Raw genomic sequence first — 25,715 nt, 5'->3', positions numbered from 1 at the left:
CTTGTATTTTCTATTTTGAAATAAAAATTTACTTTAAACTTATGTATAAATCAATTTTATTTTAATAATACCTTTTAATCAAATATATTTCTACATTTTTTATATTTATCTCTTGCATGAGTAACACTAACAAAATACACCTATGAATTACATATTAAAATACAGACTGGCCTCGAGTTTTTTTTTTTTGTCCCAATTAATACCCGTTTGCTTAATAAATGAAAGATAATAAATAAGATAATAATGAGCTCTAGTTGTTCGGTGCAAGTACTGTGTACAGCTCAGACAGAGACAGGGACTTGTAATGCATTAATGATCACTCTTGTGGGTGGTTCCTAATTAACCAAACTCTGATCTAGGTCCATCTTTCCCTTCCACACACCCACCTCTTTCTCTCTGTCTCTTTCTCTCTAAAATCTCATGAGAGAGAGAGGTCCACTTAATTAGCTCTGCAACCTGCGCTACAAGTGTGGTAATTAAGGCAACAACATTAACTTGAAGTTCTATCAATACCTTCACTCAGTTCTATGTATAATATCTCACAGTATCTATAGTTCATAGCAACAGTATCTACTACTATTTCATAGTTTCTTGAAAGACAGAGGGAACCCTTCTGATCATTTTGTGGAGGTTGCAATGGCAGTTCAAAGCAGAACCAACCATCTCTTGATCTTGTGCCTACTTCTCATTTCGTCACTCACCACAGCCCTTCTTGCTTTGACTGAACAGCAAGAACTGGATCGAATCTCGTCTCTCCTTGGTCAACCACCAGTCACATTTTCACAGTTTTCTGGCTATGTTACTGTCAATGAGAAACATGGGCGTGCACTCTTTTACTGGTTGACAGAAGCTACAACGACTCCTGACAAGAAACCTCTTGTTCTTTGGCTCAATGGAGGTCAGTTTAGCTAAATTCTTACTATCCCTTTAAAGCACCTGGTATATTTTCTAGGCTATCATCTTGACTTAAACTATTTCAATTGAATTATACAACAAAAATTAAGCTGTGATCGTAGCTAGGAAACGAGGAAGATAATTTTCACAGGATCAAAATCATGTGTGGTGATTTTACTGCATTTTTTAAACATTTGGATACGCAAATGCATGGTGTGGTTGACTTTAAGGTGAATCCATTGGGCCTTGGATTGGCTTCTTTTTTTCATAGAAGTGAGTTCAACAAAAATACAAAGGACGTAAAGAAGTCAAAACCATGAAGGTGGCTTCCCTTAATGATCTAGTAATTAGAATCAAACATGAAGTTAGTTAATAACTTGATATATATTAGCTGATCACCATTTATAATTTGGTTTGAGCTAAGCAAAGATCATTATTAATTGTTGAAGTTACATTGTATGATGCCCTAATGATAAGCCAAAATATCTGTGCCTCTCAATAAATGAAGGGAACGTGCGTGCCTAGCTATTTATGACGTCTATGGAGCCCCAACTCATGTCTTGCCTCTTGTACATGCTCCAATTAACACATAACACACTCTCTGCCTTGGGCTTTAATGCCCTCTCTAATAGGACAGTACCCTTAAATTCTTGCAGGTGAAGAAGGCAGTAAAAATCCCAAATTTTCCCACTCTAAAATTTGATAACGATTATCAAGTCAGAAAGAAAGAGAGTAAAAACGACTAGTTGTCTATTAGGCACAGCCAAAACCCAACAAAATAAGCCACATGAGCTCTCGTGATCTCTCTCTGTCTGCATCTTTTTAGGGTTTTATTCCTCTTCTTCCACAAGTGACGTTTATTCCAACTTTAGAACACCTTAAAAGTGCTAAACTCCATGATTTTTCTAGTCACTTTCTTTTGCTTTTTGTGATTCATAATGTATGCGAAGGAAAAGGCCAAAAAGGCCACAGAAAAAGAACCAACTTTTTTTTCATGTTTGGTAGCGTGGAGAGGTTGGGTGTGATAGTTTTTTTGTTCTGAATATACAATTTATTTAATGCACAGAACCCCATTATCAAAAATAAATTTTACATGTTTTTTCTTGTTTTTTTAAATAGATTTCACAGAGAAAAAAAACTATCACATTCCACCACACAACACCTCCAAACACACACACAAGTCAGTCCCTTGGTATCCCAAGGAAAAAGATGCTTCTTTTCTCTTTTGCTCTACCGTTTCTGTCTTGCTTCTTTGAGTTGACCTAAGAACGAGAAGGAATTAAAAGGAGTGAAAGATAGAAACTTGTGGCAACTACTAGTCTATATAACAGCAGTACAGCACTGCTCACTTCATTCCTCGAAGCACGCGCATCCAGAAGAAGAAAATGGTCATCATGATGATGATTTTTGGTGACCCAGAAATGGAGGGGGAGTTTGAACATCTTCAGATCAAAACGAAGCACAAGGAAGAACAATGATGACGTGGGTCACTCGTGCTTTGATAATGGAAGACATGCGAGAGAACAAAACATAAAATAAAGTAAAAACTAGTACATCTTCTATCAATTGCATAATTAACTAATTACAAACAGTGAAATTTACTTCATAAACAATTTCTCATATAAAGAATGTGGTTGTACTAACTATGAGGGCCCTATTGCAGAGATTATTCAAAGTAAATTGAGCTTTGAAGAAAATTATAAATATATTATAATTTTCTGAAATACTGGAATTATATTTAAAAAAAATGGAATTTCTCAATTTAAAATCAACAACGAAGTAATATTATAATTTTTTCTTTGTAAGCTTTACATTGTTTTCAATTAAAAAAAAAGACATGAACAATACAAATGTTTTCTTTTATATACAAAGATTTTTTTGAATTAAAAGTATAGCTTTTATATGATAATTTTTAATTTTAATGAAATATAATTAATATTCTATAATTACGTTATCAAAAACATAAAATATTAAGATCAATGTTATAAAATAAGGTTCTGATTTTTATTAAAAAAAAATTATAATTTTGATGTATTTATTATTTTTCCGGTGAAAAAGTTCACCTTTCTCTTAAGAAATTAACACATTTTCTATTTTTTTTATTAAACAATGAAAATTGAAAATTAAAAAAACTAAAAAGAAAAAGGAAAATTCATTTTTTCTTAAATAATTTTTTTTTTTGACAAATTTCTTCCACAATTCTGCGTCACTAGACTGGGGCACAACTTCATCACCTTGCTAGACAGGAAGAGAAGCATGGTAAAGTGGAACAGGTCCAGTTGGGCCTAATTTGTTGTCTTTTTGTTCCTCTTTCTTCTAGACAATTATTTTTATTTTTATTTTTTTTTAATTGCTTCATCTTTTTGCTCATGTTGCGCGTAATAAATTTGAGATTGCTTCTGAATATCACTATCAAGCTTAAAATTCCAATAAAGTATTGGCAAAAATAATTAATCACACTGGTGTAAGATTTAATCGTGTGTGTGTGTGAGAGAGTGCAGGACCAGGTTGTTCATCGGTGGCATATGGAGCATCGGAAGAAATCGGGCCATTTCGGATAAATAGAACTGGTTCATCTCTTTATATGAACAAATATTCTTGGAATAGAGGTAAAAAAAAAAAAAAAAAACTACCACGCAATAATTTATTTATTTTTCCCTTCTTAGAGAAAACAACTTCTTACGTACCTACATTGTTTACTTTGTTAAAGTTTTCTCTTAAATTTTTCTAATGCTGAGATTACATCTCCTTTGTATGCTCACAGAAGCAAATATTTTGTTCCTGGAATCACCAGCTGGTGTGGGATTCTCATACACAAACACTAGCTCTAATCTTAAAGATTCTGGAGACAAAAGGACAGGTTTATATATTTGCATCATCTAACAATTACATTAATGCCATTGATGATCATGCCCGTGTAATGATAAGATATCCTCTTTTGTGAAACAGCTCAGGATGCTCTAGTTTTTGTCATTAGGTGGATGTCAAGATTTCCTCAATACAAATATAGAGATTTCTACATTGCTGGTGAAAGTTATGCAGGTATTTAAGCAGCAATATATTAAAGAAAATAAGTAGTAAATGGCTAGTTCTTAAGGATATGGGGATGATATGATCTTATTCTCATGTACTTATTAGGGCATTATGTCCCCCAGTTGGCAAAGAAAATCCATGATTACAATAAAGCGTATCCACGTCCCATCATCAATCTTAAAGGATTCATTGTGAGTAAAATATATTTGCAAATTTGAGAAATATTGCGAGATACTAATTAAGCTGATATTTAAGATTCAAGAAGATAATTAAGTTTCGAGTGAAATATTTTTACAGGTAGGAAATGCAGTCACAGATATCTACTATGACAGCATTGGAACTATTGCATTTTGGTGGACACATTCAATGATATCGGATCAGACTTACCGAGAAATTCTTGATAATTGCAATTTCACAGATGACACAACCTCTAAAAAATGTGATGATGCTGTGAATTATGCAATATACCATGAATTTGGGAATATTGATCCATACAGCATTTATACACCATCTTGCATGCAACTTCCAAATAGTACTATGAGGCTGAAGAATACTCTGTTCCGTAGAAGGGTTTCTGGTTATGATCCATGTACTGAGAATTATGCAGAGAAATACTATAATCGACCTGAAGTGCAAGAGGCAATGCATGCTAATGTTACCGGAATTCCTTACAAATGGACTGCTTGCAGGTAATATCCTACATCTAAAAAAAGGCAAGACTTGATGCTTTCCTCCTCCTTTGATCTGATAGTGTGATAATATTTGCTATTTGGCAGTAATGTGCTGAATAAAAACTGGAAGGATTCTGAATCCTCCATGTTACCCATATACAAGGAGCTGATTGCGGCTGGTTTAAGAATCTGGGTTTTCAGGTAATTTTCTTGTGTGTTCCCGTTGACAAATCTCAGATCATTGGTTAATTATGCTGTTAATAATCACTGTTAAACAGAAATATAAGCAGATGTTCCAGAGGGGAAAGGTGTCAAATCACATAAATAACTATTGACCGGTCCTCTAATTTCTTTGACTGCAAGCTCTGCTACTGTAAAAGACAGAGTGCTATGCTATAGAGAGGCTGAGTGTTTGACTGTCCATGCGGGAGCTTCTGCTTGGTTGTTTGACTGCATTTGATTATGAGATTTTTTACCGTCATTGTTTTTCACAGCCACTTAGAAAAAGCACAGTGTAGAGCGAGTCGCATGTGTTAGTTACTCTCTCGATCTTTACGCAAATTACAGTGAAAAGAGGAGGGAAAAAAATAAAAAAGAAAAGGAAAACAAATCACGGAGAAAGTAAAATTTTCAATATCGACACCATTACTGTTGTCATAGAGATATCGACAAAACAATTTCAATTATACCAATGTTACTAACGGTAATCATGGTAGGTGAAATGAGCCGCCATAGGTGATAGATAGCTTGTGTGTTTTTTAGCGGCTCGTGTAGCGAGATCTTTTTTGTTTTTCTCTCTCTTTTCTTTTTTTTCATAAATTATAGTTTAAAGATAAGAAAAAAAAAGTGCTAAATTATTGAAAATGTTAAAAAAAATTTGATGGAATAAATCTAATAATACTGAAAAAAAATCATCAATAATAACATGATAGAATTATAAATATTGTTCAAAGATGATAAGTGGCTCATTTATTTCTAAATGGTTCATGTAGTCCAATATAGCTAATATTAATAACTTTTTTTTATGTTGTTAGATTCATCTTGTCAATATTTTTTATAATATTAATAATATTGTCATCAGAGTTTTAATGTATCTTTAAGTTTTTTTTTCTTTCATCTCTCTCCTCTCTTTTTTATAATTTTTCTATAATTTGTGTAAAATTATTTTATAATTTGAGAATAGCTAGAGACATATATAATTCGTGAATTCATGAATTGTAGGAATTATATGTGACTTTTTAAATTGTGATGTTTTCTAAATATATTATAGATTATGATATTTTTCTAGAAAAAATTTATGCTAAACTCAAAAAAAAAAAAAGTAAAAACACCAGCCACTTGCCATGTTAGTGTGATAGAGTTCCAGCTATAGAAGCCATCATTCATTCACCATCATGTCTTCAATGCATGATTCATTTGAAAACCCCTTTTTTAGAAAATAACTCAGGTAACTTCAATGACTTTGTTTTTCTTTTGATGCAGCGGTGACACAGATTCAGTGGTTCCGGTGACTGCCACTAGGTTTTCCCTTAGTCACCTCGATCTCCCTGTTAAAACTAGGTGGTACCCTTGGTACTCAGGCGACCAGGTACAGCGCAATGTGTTTTCAGCATGGTTTTTAACTGTTCTTCAAGTTATATTTCAGTAACAAAAGAGAGCTTGAAAAACTACCAACAGTTTAACCTATGATATAGGTTGGAGGATGGACAGAAGTTTACAAGGGGCTGACCTTTGCAACTGTGAGAGGAGCAGGCCATGAAGTTCCATTATTTCAACCAGAAAGAGCTTTCATTCTTTTCAGATCATTCTTGGGTGGGAAAGAACTACCCAAATCTTGACAAAAACTGAGACAATGGCATGAGGGAGAGTACTTGATATGTGGAGCAATCCATAAATCAGTAGAAACCCCATACAAATGATGGGTGAAGCAGCTAGGGTAGGGTCATCCATTCAGAGAAGATGCTATATTTTAAGGCAACATGTTCTATTCTGTTTCATTGACGGATTCTAATTGTCATTCCAGATGGTCACGGAATCAAATGCCAAACCATCTACAAAAGCTTCTGTGCAAGCAGAAGAATTTGAAGTTTTTTCTGAGAAACAAAATTGCCTATCAGGAACACTAATGCTTACGGTAGCCAAAAATGTCAGTTGACGAAAGCTTTCACCAAATACATGATACTTCAGGCTTTTCTACCAGCTTAATGCATATCCCTTCCCGTCTACTTCATGAATGGCCCAAATGGAAATTTCACAGGTTCTTGCCAATATTGACAAGATAACTTTGAAAGGGTAAATTTCTCAGTGTAAAATAACACAACACTCTCAAAAAAAGAACGAGAAAATGCATTAAAAACATTTGGTAACTCTTACTAAAGTCTTAAAAGAAGAGATAGAGAAGCAGAGTTTTACCAAAATGTATCATTACTGCACTGCCTACATTCCCCACTAATTCATGATGTTTTGCTCTTTCCTTTGTGGGGGATGAAGTAGAATTTGACTGACTAGTTGATTCAGTTTAACAACCATTTATTATTGAATGTTATGACAACAACGATCACAAATTTCAAAATCCTCTTTCTTTTGAATCTAAACAGTTATTACGATAAACAGACAATAAATTTCCAGTCATGGTACCAAAAGCACTTCTAACCAGTCCAGTTACAAAATTGATGGGCGTGATGGACACCATCATGAGAGGAATGCACCTTCACTTTAACCCCTCACCGAGTCCTGGTGGCATTCCTAGGCTTTGGGCAAGGTCGTTCATCCTTTCTTTCATGGCCTGAGAAAGTTACGAGGTCCAGATTTTAGCTTAACAATAAAAAATGGAAGGGGGTTTTCACTGCTAACAGTAGCAAAGGTTCTACCTGGACACTCTTTTGGTGAGCATCCTTGTATGCCTCGGTAACTAAAAGTGAAAGTTTCTGCATATAACCATAAAAAAATTGAATCATACAATGAGAACAGATACACTCATTAACTTCGTTGGGAAAGAACGGATAAAATAATTATGAAAGATATCATCATTCTGTGATTTAGCAAAAGAAAATATAAAATCAAGCAACTACAGTACTCACTTCTGCACCTAATTCCATTGCAGCTTCAGTTATTTCTGTCCGTACAGGTTGCTGGTTGCCAGTTAGTGTTACCTAGATCACAGTTCAAAACTTCCATGAAAGCCAATGGAGGTGCGGTTAATGCTTACAAGATTGACAGTTATGTAGCCTTCACTCCAACCATTAAAACACAATCGTAGGCTCTCAAAAGCAACAACATGGAAAGGTCACTCCTAAGATAAGAGCAACAAGCATACAACACATTCGGCTGTTCCTGTATCTGGAAAATGTAGAATAACTACCTTTTGTTCTCATTGAACTACATTTCTTTGTATTCTTGACATTTATGTGATGAATCACCCAAGGGGGACCAAATGGTGCTTTTAAATCTCTTCATCCCACCATAACTAAAATAGTAAGACCACACACACACACTTCAGACATGTACGTAGAGAGAATAGCATACCTTGATTAGCTCACCTTCACAGTAACCATCAAACTCTGCCCTGCAAACAATAAAACAAAAGGAAGTTAATTGAGGATTCACAGAGGCATCAAAATTAAAGACTCAGATAAGATTGATTTAATATGTAATCCATACGAAGCAAGTTCTTTCTGCACCCGAACTGCCTCAACTTGGACAACCATTTGTGCCTTTTTTACAGTCTCATATAAGTTCTGCATGTTTCCAAATATTCCTGCCTAAAGCCAAACAGAGAACTGGTGTCAAATAGAAGGATCACAGTCTATCTTTACAAGCCAAAAATATCACAATAGAAAAGGTTGTTCTTGCCAAGAAAGTAGCATTGGCAATTTCACATAGCACTTTCGATTGAAAAATCAATCTGATTTATTTTCCCTTTTTCTCCCTGTTTCGATATTTGTTATCAGAAGTCTTCATTTCCTATCCCCCAAAAAAAATAAACAACTTGGAACCTAATGAGAAGAGAGTTCAGTCTAAGAACTTGTCATCTATTTTTAAAAGGATTTTTTGATTTGTTTCCTAAAATTAGTGCAAATTGAACAGAAAAGAGGTTGATTACTAAATGCAAAAATTTCTAACAAGGCACTGCTATGGAATCGTTCAAGATTTTTTTCTGATTTGTTGCTTTTAAAAAGATAATTGAGAACCTAGATGATGACTGAGCACAGATGCCAAGATGCAAACTCCAAATCCCTCAGGTCAAGAAAAAACTCCTCAAGGAAGACAGAATTGCAATCCCTAACAGAAGCACCATGTATCTATTATAACATCCTGCATATTACGTGTCAAAATAATGTCTTAAATTTTAAGCCGATAATGGCAAGATTCTGACAAAATGATACCATTGGACACTTGCTTTAAGATCTTTATGCAGATACAAAGATAGCTCTCTTATATGATTGGTAGTTTGGCCAAATTCTCACCTTCTCAACTATTAGAACCAATTAACAAGCTCCCAGATATTTCTGATGGAGAGCTGCCATCAACATAAAGGATATGTGTAACACAGTACAGTATAATGTTAACTCGTCTTCTCAAACACAGTATGGGTGGGCCACAAAAGAACTTAGCATTAGTACACAAGCTTTCCTTTACACATTACAATTATTTTTATATACCACCCCTAGACTTCAACAAATAAAATGTTAAACCTAGAGAACTGTAATAAAAAACAGTAAGAAATATTTTTTTGTTCTTTTTTGATAAAAAAAGAGAAATATTAGAGTATAAATAAAGAGAAAATATCATCTCCATAAGCACAATGTAAGCACGGCAAACTCTGTCAGATTGGGGCAATTATCATCTAATTATATAGAAGACACTTAAGTTCAACACGACACAGACTAGAAGAAGAAGGTTCACAGGTTACCTTTGAAGGTGCATCATCGCTCTTCTCGCTATTCTCCTTTTTCCCTCCAAATAAACCAATCACGCGGAAAGATCTGTAATTTCGCTCAGATTTCTGCTTGCCAGACCAAGACAACAGCTGCTTGCCAACAACATTTGCATTTAAATTCAGGTTACCTGAAAGCAGTGGTAGAAGACAGTCACAAGAAATTCAACATTAGATATAAAGCATGGACAAGCATCCAGCCAAACATTCACAGAGAAACCAGAACATGCCATGTAAAAGGGACATAAATTTGAAAGGATGATCTCCAACCCATAATGTCTTCCTGCAACTTCAATCCGCAAGGCAGAAAATGCTATTAAGCAAGGAAGCAAGCATAAACAATCAATTAGTTACTAACCACCTAGATAAGAAAATTTGAACAATCTTAACACTTAAAATGACATGATGGCAATAAGTTGTTGATAGTAATTTAAATTATATTCCAAAATCACCAATAGCCAACAACATTCCCAATACAACATGTCTAGACAGCCATAAAATATGATAAATGATACACTTAAGACCTTTTTTTCTTTTCAGTTTCTCCGTAAGCAACATAGTATTAAAGACAGAAGCAGGAGAGAGTGCAATGGAGATGTATACTTGAGAAGCACATAAACATAATGACATAAACACAAAGAACTAGATAGTAAACTCCTTTAAGAGCCAACTAATACAATCATAAGCAGGTAACTCATAGTTCAAAAGGTCCATATAATTTTTACATCGAAAATTTCCATAACTATGCAATTATATATCCAATGAACTTGAAAGTCAAACAGGAGGGGAAAAGAGTAAACCCACATAGTTGATGATTAGCACAAGCATAAGCAGATGAAGGGTAAGCAAACAAAGTTTTGAAAGGAAACAAACTAACATGTATCTTTGGTTCCTGGAAAGCAACAGGCATAATAAGAAAATACTAGCAGAGTTTGATCCGTAACTCTCTGTAAAAAAAGAAATTGGTGAAGAAACCAAGACACTTGATGGCTTAAACAATAATGATGCATTAAACAAGCCCTTTTTCATTTCCTCTTTCCTTTTCTTATCCTTCTCTTCTGGGTTATTCTGTTTCCTCTCAATCTTATTTAACAACAGTTTGAACGGCAATTTCATATCATATCCATAACCAAATCTCAACTAATAGACAGATATATTGAGCTACTTCCACCAGTTACAAATACATTTGCCTAATCATAGATTAAATCTTTTATTAAAGTCAATTTCTGCGACAAAAAAAAGTAAATAAAAATAAAAACCTCTTTTTTCTGTTATAAGGGTTAGCTTTATCATCCCACAACAACAACAACAAAATAGCATCTCAAAAGCCACCTTTCTATAAAGTAAAAACGAGGGCATAAACCTTAACATGTACAAGTAGCCACTCTAAAAATCCATTATAGAATTATCCAACTCTGATTCAATGCCCCATTCTTTGAGCTAATTCAATCACTAGAACAATTGCAATTAAAATTCACAAAGTACCAACAACATTTAAAGTCAATAACACTTAAAATTTGACATTTTTATCATAAATACCAAAACCCTAAATTAACAAAAAAGGCTGATGAACAGTCTCACTTAGTGGAAACTAAAGAGAGGAAGGTCCAAGCTTTTCTCTTAAAAATGCTCCATTTGTTATTCAGGAACCAAACAAATGGCAATTGAAGACAGAGAGGAAGTGAAGTTACCTAAAGGAAGTGAAGCAGGGAAAGGCCTTTTCCAGTCGCATAGCCCGTTAAGGTTTGTGACCTGAGCAGTTAAAGCAGTAGTCGAAGCCATCTTTACAGAGAGAGAGAGAGAGGGGGGGGGGTTTTGAGAGGATAAAGTAGGGGGGGGGGGGTGTTGAGTTGCTTTGCCATGGATTTTTATCATACCTGTTGGTCATGTATCATTGGACACAAACCAATGATCAGAGGACACGCCTCCCATCCTATTCCATTTCGAGTTTTGAATGTACCTAAAAATATCTCCAGTTTTGTTGAATGACCCTTGTTTCTTAGAACTTAAGAGTCGTAGCCATCAGTTATAGTTCAGTTTGGTTTGAATTTAGAGTTGGTTTGTTTTTATGTTCTAAAAGGTATTTTTTAAAAAATAATTTTTTTTAATTTTTTGTTTTAAATTAATTTTTTGATATTTTTATATTATTTTAATATGTTAATATTAAAAATAAATTTTAAAAAAATATTATTTTAATATATTTACAAACAAAAAATACATTGAAAATTAATCGCTATCAAAATAATAAAAGAGCTTTAAAAAACTTCAATATAATCGACTTTTAAAAAAATTAAATTGAACAATAAATTTAAATCAAATAGTTTGGTAGATTTTTTATTTAAAATAAACCTAAATTATTTCATAGATGTTTTAGTTGGGTTTTTTTAATAGGATTTGATGCAATGGTTTTGGGTTTTTTAAGTTTTTTATTTAAAACAAAACAAGCCTAGTTTGGTTTGATTTTTTTGTTTTTTAAATTTGAAACCTATCACAATGAACATCTCGATGAACAAAGGATAAAAGTAAAAAAAAAACAAAACAAAATTGTCATCTAATTTTATAACAACTAGAAACTCTAATTGGTCTTCAAAAATTGTAGATAAATGACTAATTATATAATAAGAAAGATAAAAAAAATCATTATATGCATTATACCTAAGATAAATTGCATTATTGTTTGTTAGAAAAACAAAAGGAGTTAGTTATACACTAAAGTGACATGTTTTGTTTTAAAATATAAACTACAATAGTGGTTTTGGCTGTAGATCTTGGAATGACATGATCCCCACTTTAACAATAGTTTGGCGTCGAACCATCAAAGATTGTTAGTTATTGATAAGCGTTGTTGTACAGATTGAAATGGATCTGAAAGCAATTACTCACTCTTGATGACTTAATGTTAGAACATGCCGATCCAACCTAACTTGCTTGCAACATCAAAGAAAATATTCCCAAAACAACACACATCAACATAATTACAGACATGTGACACCTTGAACTTTTTTATGCAATTCTTAACTTTTCCAATAAACATGTATGTGTAAAATATAGTTTTTTTTCCTCAAACATACCATTCAACTCACAATCATCGAGTATATTCATCCTCCATATATTAGCACCGTTATAGATTATATTGCTTTACGAGATGAAAGCAATTAAGTTTGCACACACACGGAATGAAACCTAAATACTTAATAAAGAGTTTTTGAGCTACATAGTTTACCTATGTTAAATGGAATTCAATAAAGTTAGACTTACATTATATATAAAAACTTTTAAATGTGTTTATGTTTATTTTTAAATGTACTGTAAGAAAAACATAAAGAGTTTAATTTATATAAGTGGATGTTTAATAATATGTAAAAAAAGATTATGATATGATTACACAGTGCATATATATTCACTAATTTAAATACTAGATGGTTGACATCCAAAAATAGAAGACGAAAATGGGTCCTCTAATTATAAATTAAGTTCTCAAAATAAGTGACAACTCATACACCACATACTAAACAAAACACACAATGAATGCCAAAAAAATGAATTCACCAATTCCTACACCTATTAGTTAACTTCCAAAAATAAAAGCCATAAACGGATCATCTAATCTTTTGTTGAGCTCTCAAATAAAAAACAACTTATGCATCACATCTAAATATAAAGTACACAATGGTTGACAAAAATGTGTATTTGTCAATTCAAATATTTGATAGTCAATATCCAATAATATGAGTCGATAACGGGCCATCTGATCCCGGATTGAGTTTTCGAATAAAAGATAGTTTTATACTCACATTATGGACAAAAACAACATGGAAATAACATAATAAAATACATAAACGAGTACTAATCAATTTTATCACTAGATGGTTAACATCCAATGATAATAGCAAATAATGGGTCATTCGATTCTAAATTGAGTTATCGAATAAAGGACAAATCTAATTATGTGTGTATTAGAATTCTACACTGAGATCAAACCATTATGCGTTGAATAAACCAAATTTGAACTTTGTCCTCCCAACCCTATCGCAGGGTATTAATATCCACCTTTATTTCACCTCAATAAATAAATCTTTGATGGCTTTATAACATGTGTCAAAATAGAAATTATTCTTGACACAAAAAAATATGTGTTAAAATAGTTCATACTTTATTATTGTTTAACTCTTTAGTAATAAGTTTTTCTTTATATTTGCCAATAGTTCTAATAGTTTTAATCTTTCTTTTGAAGATTAACTTATGGTCTAATGGTTTATTTCCAAGTGAAATATTTACTAGTTCTCATGTATAATTATTTATAATGGATTTAATTTCACTATTGATTGTCTTCTTCTAATAAAAAGTTTCAGGAAAAGACATTACTTCAGAGTATGTTATAGGTTCAATTTATAACAAGTATGTTAAAAAGTTCAAACTAATTGTTTTGGTCTTTTTATCTTTTTACTCCTAAACTCAACTTCATCATCTTTTGATTGATAATGATTACATGAACTAGCCTTATTCATTCTTTTAAATGAATAATTTACTTATGCTTTTTTAAATGGAAACACATCTTCATAGAATATAGCATCAATTGATTCCATTATAGTATTAGGATGAATATCTTTAATACTTGACTCATGTACAAGAAATTGATATGCACTACTATTATAAATGTCATAACCTAATTTTTGACCATTTTATTTTAATTATTATTATTATTTTATTTATTATTTACTGAAAAGGATAAAAAAATGATGATGAAAAAATAATAATGATGAAAAACAAGTAAAATGAAATAAATGAAGAATGAATTAAAATTTGGGTTAAGGGCAACATGATTGGAAGTTTTGAGGTTTAATTAAACTTTGGAATTAATCTAATTAATCCATTCAAGGGTTTAATTGGTGAATTGATAAGTTTTGAGACTTAATTAAGCTTGAAATTAATTTAATTAATCCAAACAAGGTTTTAATTGGAAATTGATAAGTCTTGAGACTTAATTGAGCTTGAAATTCATTTAATTAATCCAATCAAGGGTTTAATTGGAGATTGATAAGTCTTGAGACTTAATTAAGCTTGAAATTCATTTAATTAATCCAATCAAGGGTTTAATTGGAGAGTTGATAAGTTTTGAGACTTAATTAAGCTTGCAATTAATTTAATTAATCAAATCAAGGGTTTAATTGAATAACTGATAAGTTTTGAGACTTAAGTGGACGTGGATTTAATTAAATTAATGAAATCAAGGACTTAATTGAAGAAATAGCAAAGTTTGGGGTTAATTAGGGTCAAAATTGCAAAATTAAAATCCAAGAACTACATTGAAAATTAGGCGCAAATACAGGGGGCCAATTACAGTTTAAACGATGGGCTTAATTACAAAACGTTTAAAACTTTAAGGGCCAAAATGAAAATAACCATTAAACACAAAACGGTGCCATTTCTAGACACTGTTCATCTTCCTCAACGGTTCAGCCGCTTGCCGCCACCATTACACCTGCAATCAATGGATGAAACGGTATTGTTCTTTGGCTATAAAAGCCAGAGAACGAAAGGCCATAAGAAGGCCAGGGGGGAAGGAACCACAGAACCGGGAGAGACTAGAGAAAAAAAACAGACTTTCGTTCCTCTGTTTCTTTGAGAAGAAATAGAGGAGGCTAAAGAAAAAAGCCACGAACAGGAGGAAGAAAAGCTGGGGAAAAGGGGCAGACGAGGAAAAAAAAACGCAGGAAAACAGAGAGAACGAGAGCAAGAAAACAGAGAGAGGAGGGACAGAGACGAACAACAAAAAAACGCAGGAGAAGAACCCCAGCTCGTGGGTTCAGACTTCCATCACCATCGGCCATCGTCTTCGTCTTCCAATAATAACACAAGCAACGGCCTAGGAAAGGAAGGACTCGAGAAGACACAGAAAAACAGAAACAGAGGAGGAAGCAGCAGCAGTCGGGCAAGCCTCCGTCACCATCGACATCGTCTTCACCTTCACCCCGCAGCTGCACCAGCCCCAACAGCTCTTTCCCCCACCGTACTCTCAAGGCCAGCGTCCACCGGCTCCTCAGTCGTGAGAAGTTTCTTCTCCGCCGTGAACAGCGAGCTGAATCGCCAGTCGTGGGCACCGTCTCCCTCAGCCTTGCCAGGTAAGTTCAGCTTTCCTTCTTTTGGTAAATTAATTACCTGTTACTGTTGCATGCATGCGTGAAGTGATTCACGCATGCATGTAACAGTGGCCAGCCGGGTCACTGGTTTGGACCAGTGACCCAACCTTTTTTTTTTACACCATGCAACATAAATAAATAAAAATTATATTTCTTTTAATACAGAAAAAAATAGAAAAATAGAAAAAATAGAAAAAGTACGTGTATGCATGAATAAAAATAATGTAAATTTATTATTTTATTCACCGACGCGAGAGTCGGGAATAAAATATTGGTTTAAATTTATATTATTTTTATTCATTATATTTTATTTTATTTAGCAAGAAAAATTAAAAATATATGCATGCGTGAAAAAGAAATTTTATTTTATTGAATATTTATTGGCGCCAGAGTCAGGAATATTGTGAATAAACCATTAGAACATAAACCAATAAAAAGTTAGCAATTTAAGACAAAACCAGCAATGCAGTTTGCCTTAGACAGAACATTTAAGGGGTGATAATATCTTCCTTTTTACGTAACCAGTCCCGAACTATAGAATCTTTGTTGACCAGTTAGGGTTCATAGTGACCATAATACTAGGTGACGACTCCTTAAACAACACCTTTTTCCCTAAAAAAAACAAGATGCTAGAAATCTGTTCTTTTTCCATAAATCTAGAAAAAAAAATTTAGGGCTGTCGCGATGTCGGGTGCGACAATAAACATATCTAATAAATACATAATCCATAGTTATAAGTCATATCTTAACTTTTTAGGATCAGACATTCTTTTTTTAAAAAAAAAAATACCCTTGTACTTAGAGGTAAATATATGAAGGTCTTATACCTTTCACAATTCATACAATGTCTTCTCTAGTTTTTTGTATGGTATTTCATTAAATATATAATTGATAGTTAGGATTGCCTTCCTCTACAAGTTCTGGGGAGCTTCCAAACTTATCAACATGATATTCATCATTTCTTCTAAATTCAATTCTTATGTTCAACGTTGCCATTTTATTAAGGTGAATAAATAGCGGTAGTTTGGTGGATAATACTATTTTAGAGACAGAATTCACCAAATGGTGATTCATAATCTCTTCGTTATCACTTCTTGTTACCTTTATTTTCTTATTAAGTTGATTTTCAACTTTATTCTTATTAGCAATCCGAAGCATATTATTGAGGGTTAAAAGTTTTTCATAAGTCATCTTTGTTATGACTTTCTCAATACCTGGTACTTTAAAGATTGACAAATTACCAATGTATAAATATTTATCATCCACTTCTTTATAAGTAGAGAACAATATTTTCTCGATGCATACATATTTTGGTATACTTGTATCAATCCATCATTTCTCAAGATTTTTTAATAGGTTGATTTTTTAAAAAAAATATGTTCATTTCGTAACCTTTGTTAGTGAGGTTAATCTTAGCTTCAATAATCATTATTTATTTTGGGTTATTTTGTTGAGCTTTATTTTTGCAACCTTTAACTAGGCAACCTCTTTTGTTGCAAATAAAACAATTATCATTAAACTTTTTATCAATATTTTTCCCCTCCTCATCAACTTTTTCCTTTTGATCTTTATTGTGGAACTTCAAAACTTATTCCGCAAGGTTTGCTTTAAGGGCTATACCATAAGATTTAACTTTTTTTTTCGGACAACTTATTGTCCTCTTCTACCTTTAGTCTATAAAAAAGTCGTCAACTCTCATTTCCTTGCTTTTATGCTTAAGATAATTATTTAATTCTTTCCAAGATGGTGGTAATTCTTTAATAATTGCAACCATTTCTCAAGTTCAAGGTGATCAAATAAAAAAACATGTTCTGTTGTCATTTCTTAAAATTTAATCTATTAACTTTTTAGATTTTTTATTATGCATTATAAAAGGTGATGGTGAAGTTCTCGCAACCAAGGTAGTACTTGCCAAAAAACATATTGGTTAGAATAACCAGTTGTTGAGTTGAAGGCATTATAAAATATTTTTGTAAAATAATGGCCAAAATATATATAATAAGCTTGGCTTCTCAACAAATAGAAAATATAAATATAGCACAATAGTTAAAATTATACAAAAAAAATTGACTTCTTTAATAAGTATAAAAAAAATGTAAACCAAAACTAAAATTTTAACAAACCAAAGTTTAATAATAAAAAATTATGACAAGTATAAGAAGCTAAACAAATAAAGAAATTTCTCAACTATGAGAGATTATATTAAAATATTATCCTAATGACATGCATCATACAATATGTTTGTTTAAATCAAATAAACAATTAGCATACCTTGTTTGATTGCATTACCTTGAGTTATAATTGCTATATCAAACTAAGCAAATAACTAACAAATATTATATGGTAGACATAAACAAGTTTCTATTGTCTAGTTCATAAGGATATGTTACATGCATTTAATTAAAAGCATGAAAATAAACAACTAGATAAATTTTAAATTATAACTCAAAGACTTTAATATTATTTTAACTAATAATCAAGTTATAACAAGGACTATAAACTAAAAAAAAAGACTAATAGAAATAAAGCCTTAAGATTGTTGTCCAAAAATCACAAGATAATTAGACAAGTGAGAATATTTGTTTAGTGTTTAATCATGCAATATAATAAGAACATAGTAAACTTGAAATCATACAAAGGATAACATGATTAATTACTATATATATATGTACATATGTATGTATATGAAAGATTAAAACAAAATTTTAATATGCATACTAAAAAAGTATATAGTATGTACTTAAATAAAACTAATTTAGGGTAATTACTTATTGAAACTCTTAAAATATAACCAAGTTCTTGTTGTCAAATACTAATTATTTATCATTAAAGCTTTATTGTTCCTCATTTGGTGTAAATTTTTTTTTTCAATAAGCCTCCCAAGATTGATGCACTCCTAAACAAGGTCTAACAAATCAAAAGAATACTTAGTAAAAAATCTCTCCTTAAAAAACTAATTCTAAGCACTAGAATAAGAAGAAAAGAAAGAGCAAGACATGAGTTTAAAATAAAGGAGGAAAGTTAGATAAATTATGTAGGAAAGAAGTAAAAAATTCTGCAACGATATTGTACTAAACAATGCAGAAAAATCAACCCCAATATACTCTTCTTTAACCCCTTTTATAAATGATTTTAGGAACAAAAACCCAATGGAATTCCCCTTATTATCATCTTTTATTACCCTCCATAAACCATAATTAAACCTATTTTTTATTTAAATCAGATATCTTCTAAGTTGAAAAAAATTATTCAGGTTCTGTAAAAACAATTTTGAAAAAAATTGATCAGCTCCTTATATTGATGGACTGGACAAAATAGAGGGCTAGGTTGAAAGGAATAAATATTTATAGACCAAACCTAAGCCCAAATTTAAATAGGCAAAAAATTATTTTTTACAATAAATCTAACCCAAGTCTAGGTCGACCTAAAGCATGGGCAGACTTTCGCTCACGTAAAATTTAGCTCAAAGTTAACTTTGCTTAAGAACTCTTATCTTTAGAAACTTGAGGTTCTTTTAGGTCCAATTAACTTCTCAGCTTTTTACTATATAAATATAAAGAATTTTTTTTTTCTTCTTTGTGGAATAGAGTTCGTTTTGGGTTTACTAAAGCATGTCATCTGAGAATTTTTTGAGATCATTTTTTTATTTTTTTATAATTTGTTTAAATCATATTAATATTTTATGTTAAAAAGCTTATGTTTGAAATTAAATTTTAATAAAGGTTTAACTCTAAAAGTGAATAGTTTAGCCTCAAATATGTCAAATAATGATGAATTAAATAAATTTTTTAAAAAGGGCTGACTTTTAAAATTGGAAAAGACTCAGGTGCATGCATAAAGCTCAGCTCAAAATTGTCTTTATCACATTATCCCCTCTCCAGGGGCTTGAAACGATGATGATTAGAATTTATTTGTATTGTGGATGCATTATCAACTTGGTAGATCGATAATTAATGTCCAGAGGTGTTTGATTGAATTGATAAATTGAGTAAGTTTGAAATCCAAAATGCCTTCATCATATAAAAAATTGAGAAACCATGAACTCAAAGGTGGATAATTGTTTTTTTTTATGTATCAATTTATTACCAAGTCTAACAAGAAATTTAAATGTCCTTGTGCAAGAATCTAAGTTTGTCTCCAAGCCACAATCTATAATGCAAAAATCCATTAGCTATAATCATTTTCAAAAAAGAAGAAGAAAAGATTAAAACAAATTCTAAACTATTTAGTATATTCATTATAAAAAAATGGTAAGTGTATGCACATACAAGGCGTTTGCAATTGTAAATATATTATAATTTCATTTATAAAAGCATTTTGGATACCAAGTCAATTAGAATAGTGTTTTTGTAATATTTTTAATTTTTTTTAATTTATTAGATTTGTGCGTGTTTAACTCAATATTATATATATATATATATATATATATATAGTATGGTAAAAAGTGTAATTTACAAGAAAATAAAAGAAAATTGTTATCATATAAAAAATTGAAGAAGATCAAAGTAATTTTCCCTGTATATTACATATGCATTTTGATTCGTTCATGTCATGACATGTCATGTCAATTAGATTTAAGATTAGAGTCAATGAAATAACTCTCACAAATTAAACCATATTTTGAGTGATTTATTATAAATTTAAACTAAATTAACTGGTTAAATTTACATTTTAGATTATAAAATTAAGATAATTCAATTAAAAAGAAATTATGAAGCTCAATGCACAATAAATTTAATATTAAATAATATAATTAAAATTGAAAAATCAATAAATTTTTTTTAAAACAATCACTAGAATCAACATAGATTAATTAATAATAGTATTTGTATTGAAAATTTATCATAATAGTAATAGTAAAGAAGGGTATCTTTACCACTAAAACAAAAATAATAATAATAATAACTTCTCTGTCATCTTTTTTCACGAGATGACCATCACAATTCGTATGTTCAAAAAAAAAAACATGTCACGTCTCGCCGTTTATTGCCAACAGAATTTGCATAATCTTCCAACCAGATATTCAATACAAATACAATCGCCGAGAACAAAATAAACGTCCAGAAGCCACAAAAAACAAAAAACAAAAGCTCACTGAAAATTCTTGAATTGCTATAACGTGCATAGCTCACGGGGCCGGGACCATGGATTCTATGGCCTAGAAATCGTACAGGCACTTTTCAAAGAGTGGCATGTGCTGCGCCTCTAAGCAAATAAACAGGGATAAGCTCCCATCATTAATCGGACTCCTTAGTATATATGCATTTCCTTCACAGAAGACTCTGGCTGGCCCCATGAAAACGGGTCTTCCCCACCCAAAATCTGCATCATGTACAGGCAACCTTATCCAGCTCACAATATTGAGATTCGGGTTTGCATATGTGTGAGGCCCTCTCTTGAGAGCATTGAGATCTGGCTGGGCTTCGATATAATCTAGGGCTGATCTCAGGTACTCATCATCCATCCTCACCAGTGCATCATGGATCCTCTCCATTGTGCGGGCTAATGGTTTTGACTGTATTTCACCGGATAAACCCATCACCGTAGTTGTAAAAAGAACATTACCTAAGTAACCTGGTGGCAATTGAGGGTTCAATCTAGACCTTCCATCTGTCGAGATATATAACTTACTCGCTTGATCATCAGAGAGACCGCGTGCCTTACACATGGAACGCCAAATATGTGCAGTGATGGTTTCATACGTGCTATGCCTGACTGCACCATCTTCTGTTCTGACCTTGGCTTTCAAGCTGCCAAGTTGTTCCGGTGTGATCTTGAGAATCTTAGTGCAAGTGGTTTTGGGTTGCGATGGGGGAGGAGTGTTCATGGTCGGAGGAGGGTCATATTCAACGTGATGGAAGGTAGGGTTTGGTGGGTCACGAGCACGAAGTAGGGTTCTGTCGATGAATGGCGGAGTGCTAACCGGCAGGCCGCGAGCTACGTCAGACCATGAGTTGATAAAATGCAGAGCAGATGTACCATCTGCTAAGATATGGTGCAAGCCAACTCCAAGAGAGACTGCTCCACATTTGAAGTGGGTCACCTGCAGTCGCACAAACAAAGACAATCAAAAGAAACCTAGGTTATCAAGAAGGCTTCCTTACCTGTTTTGTTGGTACTATAGTTAATAAAAGGAAAGAGGAAACAGATCACCGAAAGTACGCAAACTCATCTTCACTGATTCGGCGAGTTGATACAGTAAAAATAATAAGAGTTAAACTCGTCGTGAATGTTTAGACATAAAAATTTTAATTTTATATTAAAGAATTTATTCAATTTAAAAGTTTAAGTTATCAAATAAGTTTTTAAAATATAATTTATATTATTTTTTAATAATTCCTAATTTTAAATCGGCTAAAACCTAATATTTTTTAAAAAATTAAATCAATATTATTTTAATTAATTTTCATTAATTGAACAGAGTGGGGAGATCTCAGTGATGAGAAATGTACATGGGGGCGTGGGGAAATCTTGATGCGTGTTTGGCAGTGTGGTTGCGGGTGCTTTTTAAATAACTTTTCGTGCCAAAATACATGCCAACGATGTTTTTTTATTTTTTAAAAATCATTTTTGACATCAGCACATCAAAACGATCCAAAACGTACAAACCATATTAAATTTTAACAAAAAAAAAATTTCAAATTTTTTGGGAACGCGGCCACAGCCGCGTTCCCAAACGGTACCTTAATAAAAGTGTTATCAAGTACAGGGAAGGATAGAAAACGAAAGAAAGCATTCGTGAAGTGCTGAGATTTTCGATCTCTGTTAACACGTGTCCACTCATCTTTGGTGTCTGGTCTCGGAATTGGAAACTATTTTTTAAATAGTATATACAGAGTTGTGATAGTGATAGCTACCAACAGCATCTCCAACCCAAAAAGCTAAATTGAAGAGGTAAATTAATAAAATGATTTTTTGAATGATATAAATATATATTTTTTGATTATATGCATTCTAATATAAAAAACTATTTAGAAAAGCTATTAATATTTTAATATATTTCATATTAAATTCATTTTTATATAATTATGTAACTAATTTAGATATTTTATATATAATATAATTATGATGTTATTAATTATATAATAAATATGAGTAATTTATAAAAATAATATAAAATTTAATAAAATAATATGAAATTTAAAAGATATAATTTAAAATTAAACTACATTATTGAGAGAGAAACTACAAGTTCCTTTCCTTGTTTTTAAAGCAAAATAAAATACTGTTGACCAACGGCTATTTTTATAGCCGTTGGCAACGTTAATATTTTTTTGGCTATTTCTACAGTAAACTGTAGAAATAGCTCTTCCTAATTTAAACAGTCATTTTGGCTTCTCGGTTGTCTGCTGGATTGGAATGACAAATTAAAAGAACAAAAGCTAAAAAGACATATTTTTAACTTTGCCTCCTCATTTGCCTCGCTGGTTGGAGATGCTCTAACACAAGATTAGCTGTTGTGCACGAGATTCCAAGGTTTGTTTTTAATAAAAAAAATAATTTAAAATAAAAAACTCAAAGATACAAAAAGCTCTCATTGAAATGCAGGGCCAAACACCCCCAAAATAATTTAAAGAATTGGTCGCGGACAAATTTCTAGGTAAAGTGTTGTAATTTGTGGGATGTAGCTAATATTTAAAATTATTGTTTACGATAATTTAAATTTTAGAAATGTTAATTATTCGAGCAAGGGCCTACCAAGATACAGAGGGGGAACATTCACCAAGAAAATCAAGATGGCTCGATTGCCGTAAGTGTATAGAAAAAAAGTGGCCCGCTTGATTTATGGTACGATTGATTTGCTGTAACGCATTTTTTATTCACATGACAGCACGACAAATGTCTATTTACTTTCACATTATTCAACACAAAGTTTAAAGAAACGGTGGGGTAATTATTGTCTGTTTGTTTTTATTGTTCAGCCGGTTTTTTAAACTTTTTTTAAAAGATATTAGGTAGATATTATTTTTTTAATTAATATGCTTTTGATTTTTTTAATGTTAATATAAAAAATAATTTTAAAAAAATAAAAAAAATACTTTAAAAAATAACACAATCACTGGTGCATTTCTATACATCATATAAATATTAATTATGTTAGTTCGATGCTCATAAGATGCTCATAACAAAGTACACAGATCTTTAAATCGCATTATAAAATATTATAGTTGAAAATATTTTTTATTTAAAAAAATTATTTTTAATAATAATATATTAAAGTAACTCAAAAAATAAAAAATAATTTTAAATAAAAAAAATAAACTTTTAAAAAATACAATTTCAAGCATATTTCCAAAAATTTTCCAAAAATTTTATATAGTGCCTTAAGAGCACGAATCATTGAAGCATCTGAATATGCTTTTGATAGAACATAGATTAATTATGTTTTTGTTATTTTTAAAAAAAGTATAATTTTTAAAAAATATATTTATATCTTTTAGAAATATAATAATAGTTATTTTTTAATCCCTTTAGAAATGTGAATATATTATAGATTATTTCTACGAAAAGGCAAGATTAATATGATTAACTCATAACACATTAACAGTTTTTAGAAATGTAATAATAGTTTTTTAAAAAAGTTTTTTTAAAATATATTAAGTTTTTTTAAAGAAGTCATTTTTAATACCAAAAGCTCAAAAAAAATATGAAATATAAAGAAATAATAATTTTAATAAAAAATAAACAATGTTTAGAACAAGTTACCAAACGGCGGCTCGAAAGGTGAAGGTACCTGTAACACCACTAGTGGAAAAGAAGAGATCCCGCCCGAATAGTCGACCTCCGGAACAAGGGGCAGCAGCTTCGAGCTATCAGTGAAGTCACCCAAATCATCTATAAAACAACTTGTTTCAGCTTCAACAAACAAAATTCCTTCTCCATTACAGTGAATCTCAATTCTGCCAGATTCGTGCTTTCCCATTCTCCCTGCTGCAGGGTAGAACGGCACAAGAACATCACTTAGAGCATCCTTAAGCACTTGGGTTTCGAAAAATCTGGAAGAACCATTTGGCTTGTAGAAGTAGACAGTTTGGACGTGAAACATGGGTACCAGGAGGTCCAAATTCGAGCTCCATAGGCTCCTGTTGGGTGTCTCTCTAGAAGGGCGAACCATAGTTGACTGTTTCACATCAACTTTCATCTTTTCAACACCTGCAATGATCATATATAAACTGTCATGACTTAAAAGATTTGTGTTGATTGATCGAAGCCCGATATTCTTATTGTTATTAGAAATTGCAATATTAATTGTAATTGTTCTTTTTCTTCATAATAGTTCATTCTCCTTGTTAAACAACATGGATTAGCCTTGTCCAGATGATCTCAAAAGCTAGTATCAAAGAGCATAGTTATGTAAAGCTCTGCAAAAACAAAAGAAAGACTTTGAACGAGATAAAAAATCCGACTTCACTATTGCTCAAATTACAATCGGCGACGTACGTGCTCAGTTTTTATTGATGAACAAGCATTGCAAACACAGCTACCTGTCCAGATGCAAGAACAAGGCCAAGCAGAACAGGGATCACTCACCTCGCTAAAGAGACCCGATGAAGAAGTACAGATGGAGGGAGAGAATCGGACAGAAATGGAGAGAAGATTGCGGCGTGGAACAGTGCTTGGTTTGTTGAAATGAAATGGCAGTGACGCCCTTTATAACAACAATTATGAGCAATTAATATAAAAGTACAAGCCAAATTAATTCTATTCTAGTTACCACTAGTTTTTTTTGCACCGTGTGTCGATTAACATTTTTTAAAAAAAATTAACATGCAAGCTTTTTAAATATTTTTTAAAAAAATAAAATAAATTAAAAAATTTATATAAATATTTAATTAAATAAATTAAAATTATTTATATCAATAAATATATAAAAAATATTAACAAGTCTATTTGACTAGCCCAATTACAAGTCAAATATATTTTTTTCTAATACAAGATAATTAATGTGTAAATTAATAACATTAAAAAATATAACCTTAAATTGAAAAGTTGATATTTATATATAATAAAATAAAATAAAAAATATATCTGTTAATAAAA

At 31.6% G+C, this 25,715-nt stretch overlaps 3 protein-coding genes across 3 annotated transcripts; 1 reads left to right on the top strand and 2 right to left on the bottom strand.

Annotated features, from left to right (window-relative positions):
- Window positions 1-301: 301 nt before the first annotated feature.
- LOC133674409 (serine carboxypeptidase 24-like) lies at window positions 302-6,797 on the top strand. Its single transcript, XM_062095495.1, has 9 exons — window positions 302-898; window positions 3,396-3,503; window positions 3,659-3,754; window positions 3,844-3,936; window positions 4,033-4,118; window positions 4,225-4,616; window positions 4,704-4,799; window positions 6,081-6,186; window positions 6,293-6,797. Exons 1-9 carry the CDS (start codon window positions 637-639, stop codon window positions 6,434-6,436), a joined length of 1,383 nt encoding a protein of 460 aa, XP_061951479.1. The 5' UTR covers window positions 302-636; the 3' UTR covers window positions 6,437-6,797.
- A 313-nt stretch (window positions 6,798-7,110) lies between these two features.
- Window positions 7,111-11,367, bottom strand: LOC133674410 (nucleoid-associated protein At2g24020, chloroplastic-like). Its single transcript, XM_062095496.1, has 7 exons — window positions 11,226-11,367; window positions 9,511-9,665; window positions 8,259-8,359; window positions 8,124-8,163; window positions 7,679-7,750; window positions 7,469-7,525; window positions 7,111-7,383 (listed from the first exon to the last, which is right to left on the bottom strand). Exons 1-7 carry the CDS (start codon window positions 11,314-11,316, stop codon window positions 7,309-7,311), a joined length of 591 nt encoding a protein of 196 aa, XP_061951480.1. The 5' UTR covers window positions 11,317-11,367; the 3' UTR covers window positions 7,111-7,308.
- A 9,256-nt stretch (window positions 11,368-20,623) lies between these two features.
- On the bottom strand, window positions 20,624-25,313 carry LOC133673891 (shikimate O-hydroxycinnamoyltransferase-like). The gene is made up of 3 exons (XM_062094822.1): window positions 25,206-25,313; window positions 24,409-24,827; window positions 20,624-21,717 (listed from the first exon to the last, which is right to left on the bottom strand). Exons 2-3 carry the CDS (start codon window positions 24,814-24,816, stop codon window positions 20,833-20,835), a joined length of 1,293 nt encoding a protein of 430 aa, XP_061950806.1. The 5' UTR covers window positions 24,817-24,827; window positions 25,206-25,313; the 3' UTR covers window positions 20,624-20,832.
- Between the last annotated feature and the right edge of the window lie 402 nt (window positions 25,314-25,715).

This window comes from Populus nigra, chromosome 15 (assembly GCF_951802175.1).
Source record: "Populus nigra chromosome 15, ddPopNigr1.1, whole genome shotgun sequence".
NCBI lineage: Eukaryota > Viridiplantae > Streptophyta > Magnoliopsida > Malpighiales > Salicaceae > Populus > Populus nigra.
Note: the sequence above shows the minus strand (reverse complement) of the source record. Positions and strands in the feature narration are given on the sequence as shown.

What these genes read in the sequence shown, in the direction of transcription:
- LOC133673891 (XM_062094822.1), bottom strand. Translation starts at nt 24,816, where the DNA reads ATGAAAGTTGATGTGAAACAGTCAACTATGGTTCGCCCTTCTAGAGAG. An exon ending in TTCCACTAGTGGTGTTACAG is followed by an intron (nt 21,718 to 24,408) that starts GTACCTTCACCT and finishes GTGCGACTGCAG; the next exon opens with GTGACCCACTTCAAATGTGG.
- LOC133674409 (XM_062095495.1), top strand. Translation starts at nt 637, where the DNA reads ATGGCAGTTCAAAGCAGAACCAACCATCTCTTGATCTTGTGCCTACTT. An exon ending in TCAATCTTAAAGGATTCATT is followed by an intron (nt 4,119 to 4,224) that starts GTGAGTAAAATA and finishes ATATTTTTACAG; the next exon opens with GTAGGAAATGCAGTCACAGA. An exon ending in CTTGGTACTCAGGCGACCAG is followed by an intron (nt 6,187 to 6,292) that starts GTACAGCGCAAT and finishes CCTATGATATAG; the next exon opens with GTTGGAGGATGGACAGAAGT.
- LOC133674410 (XM_062095496.1), bottom strand. Translation starts at nt 11,316, where the DNA reads ATGGCTTCGACTACTGCTTTAACTGCTCAGGTCACAAACCTTAACGGG. An exon ending in GCGATGATGCACCTTCAAAG is followed by an intron (nt 8,360 to 9,510) that starts GTAACCTGTGAA and finishes GTTTGGCTTTAG; the next exon opens with GCAGGAATATTTGGAAACAT. An exon ending in GTGAAGGTGAGCTAATCAAG is followed by an intron (nt 7,751 to 8,123) that starts GTATGCTATTCT and finishes ACTGTGATCTAG; the next exon opens with GTAACACTAACTGGCAACCA.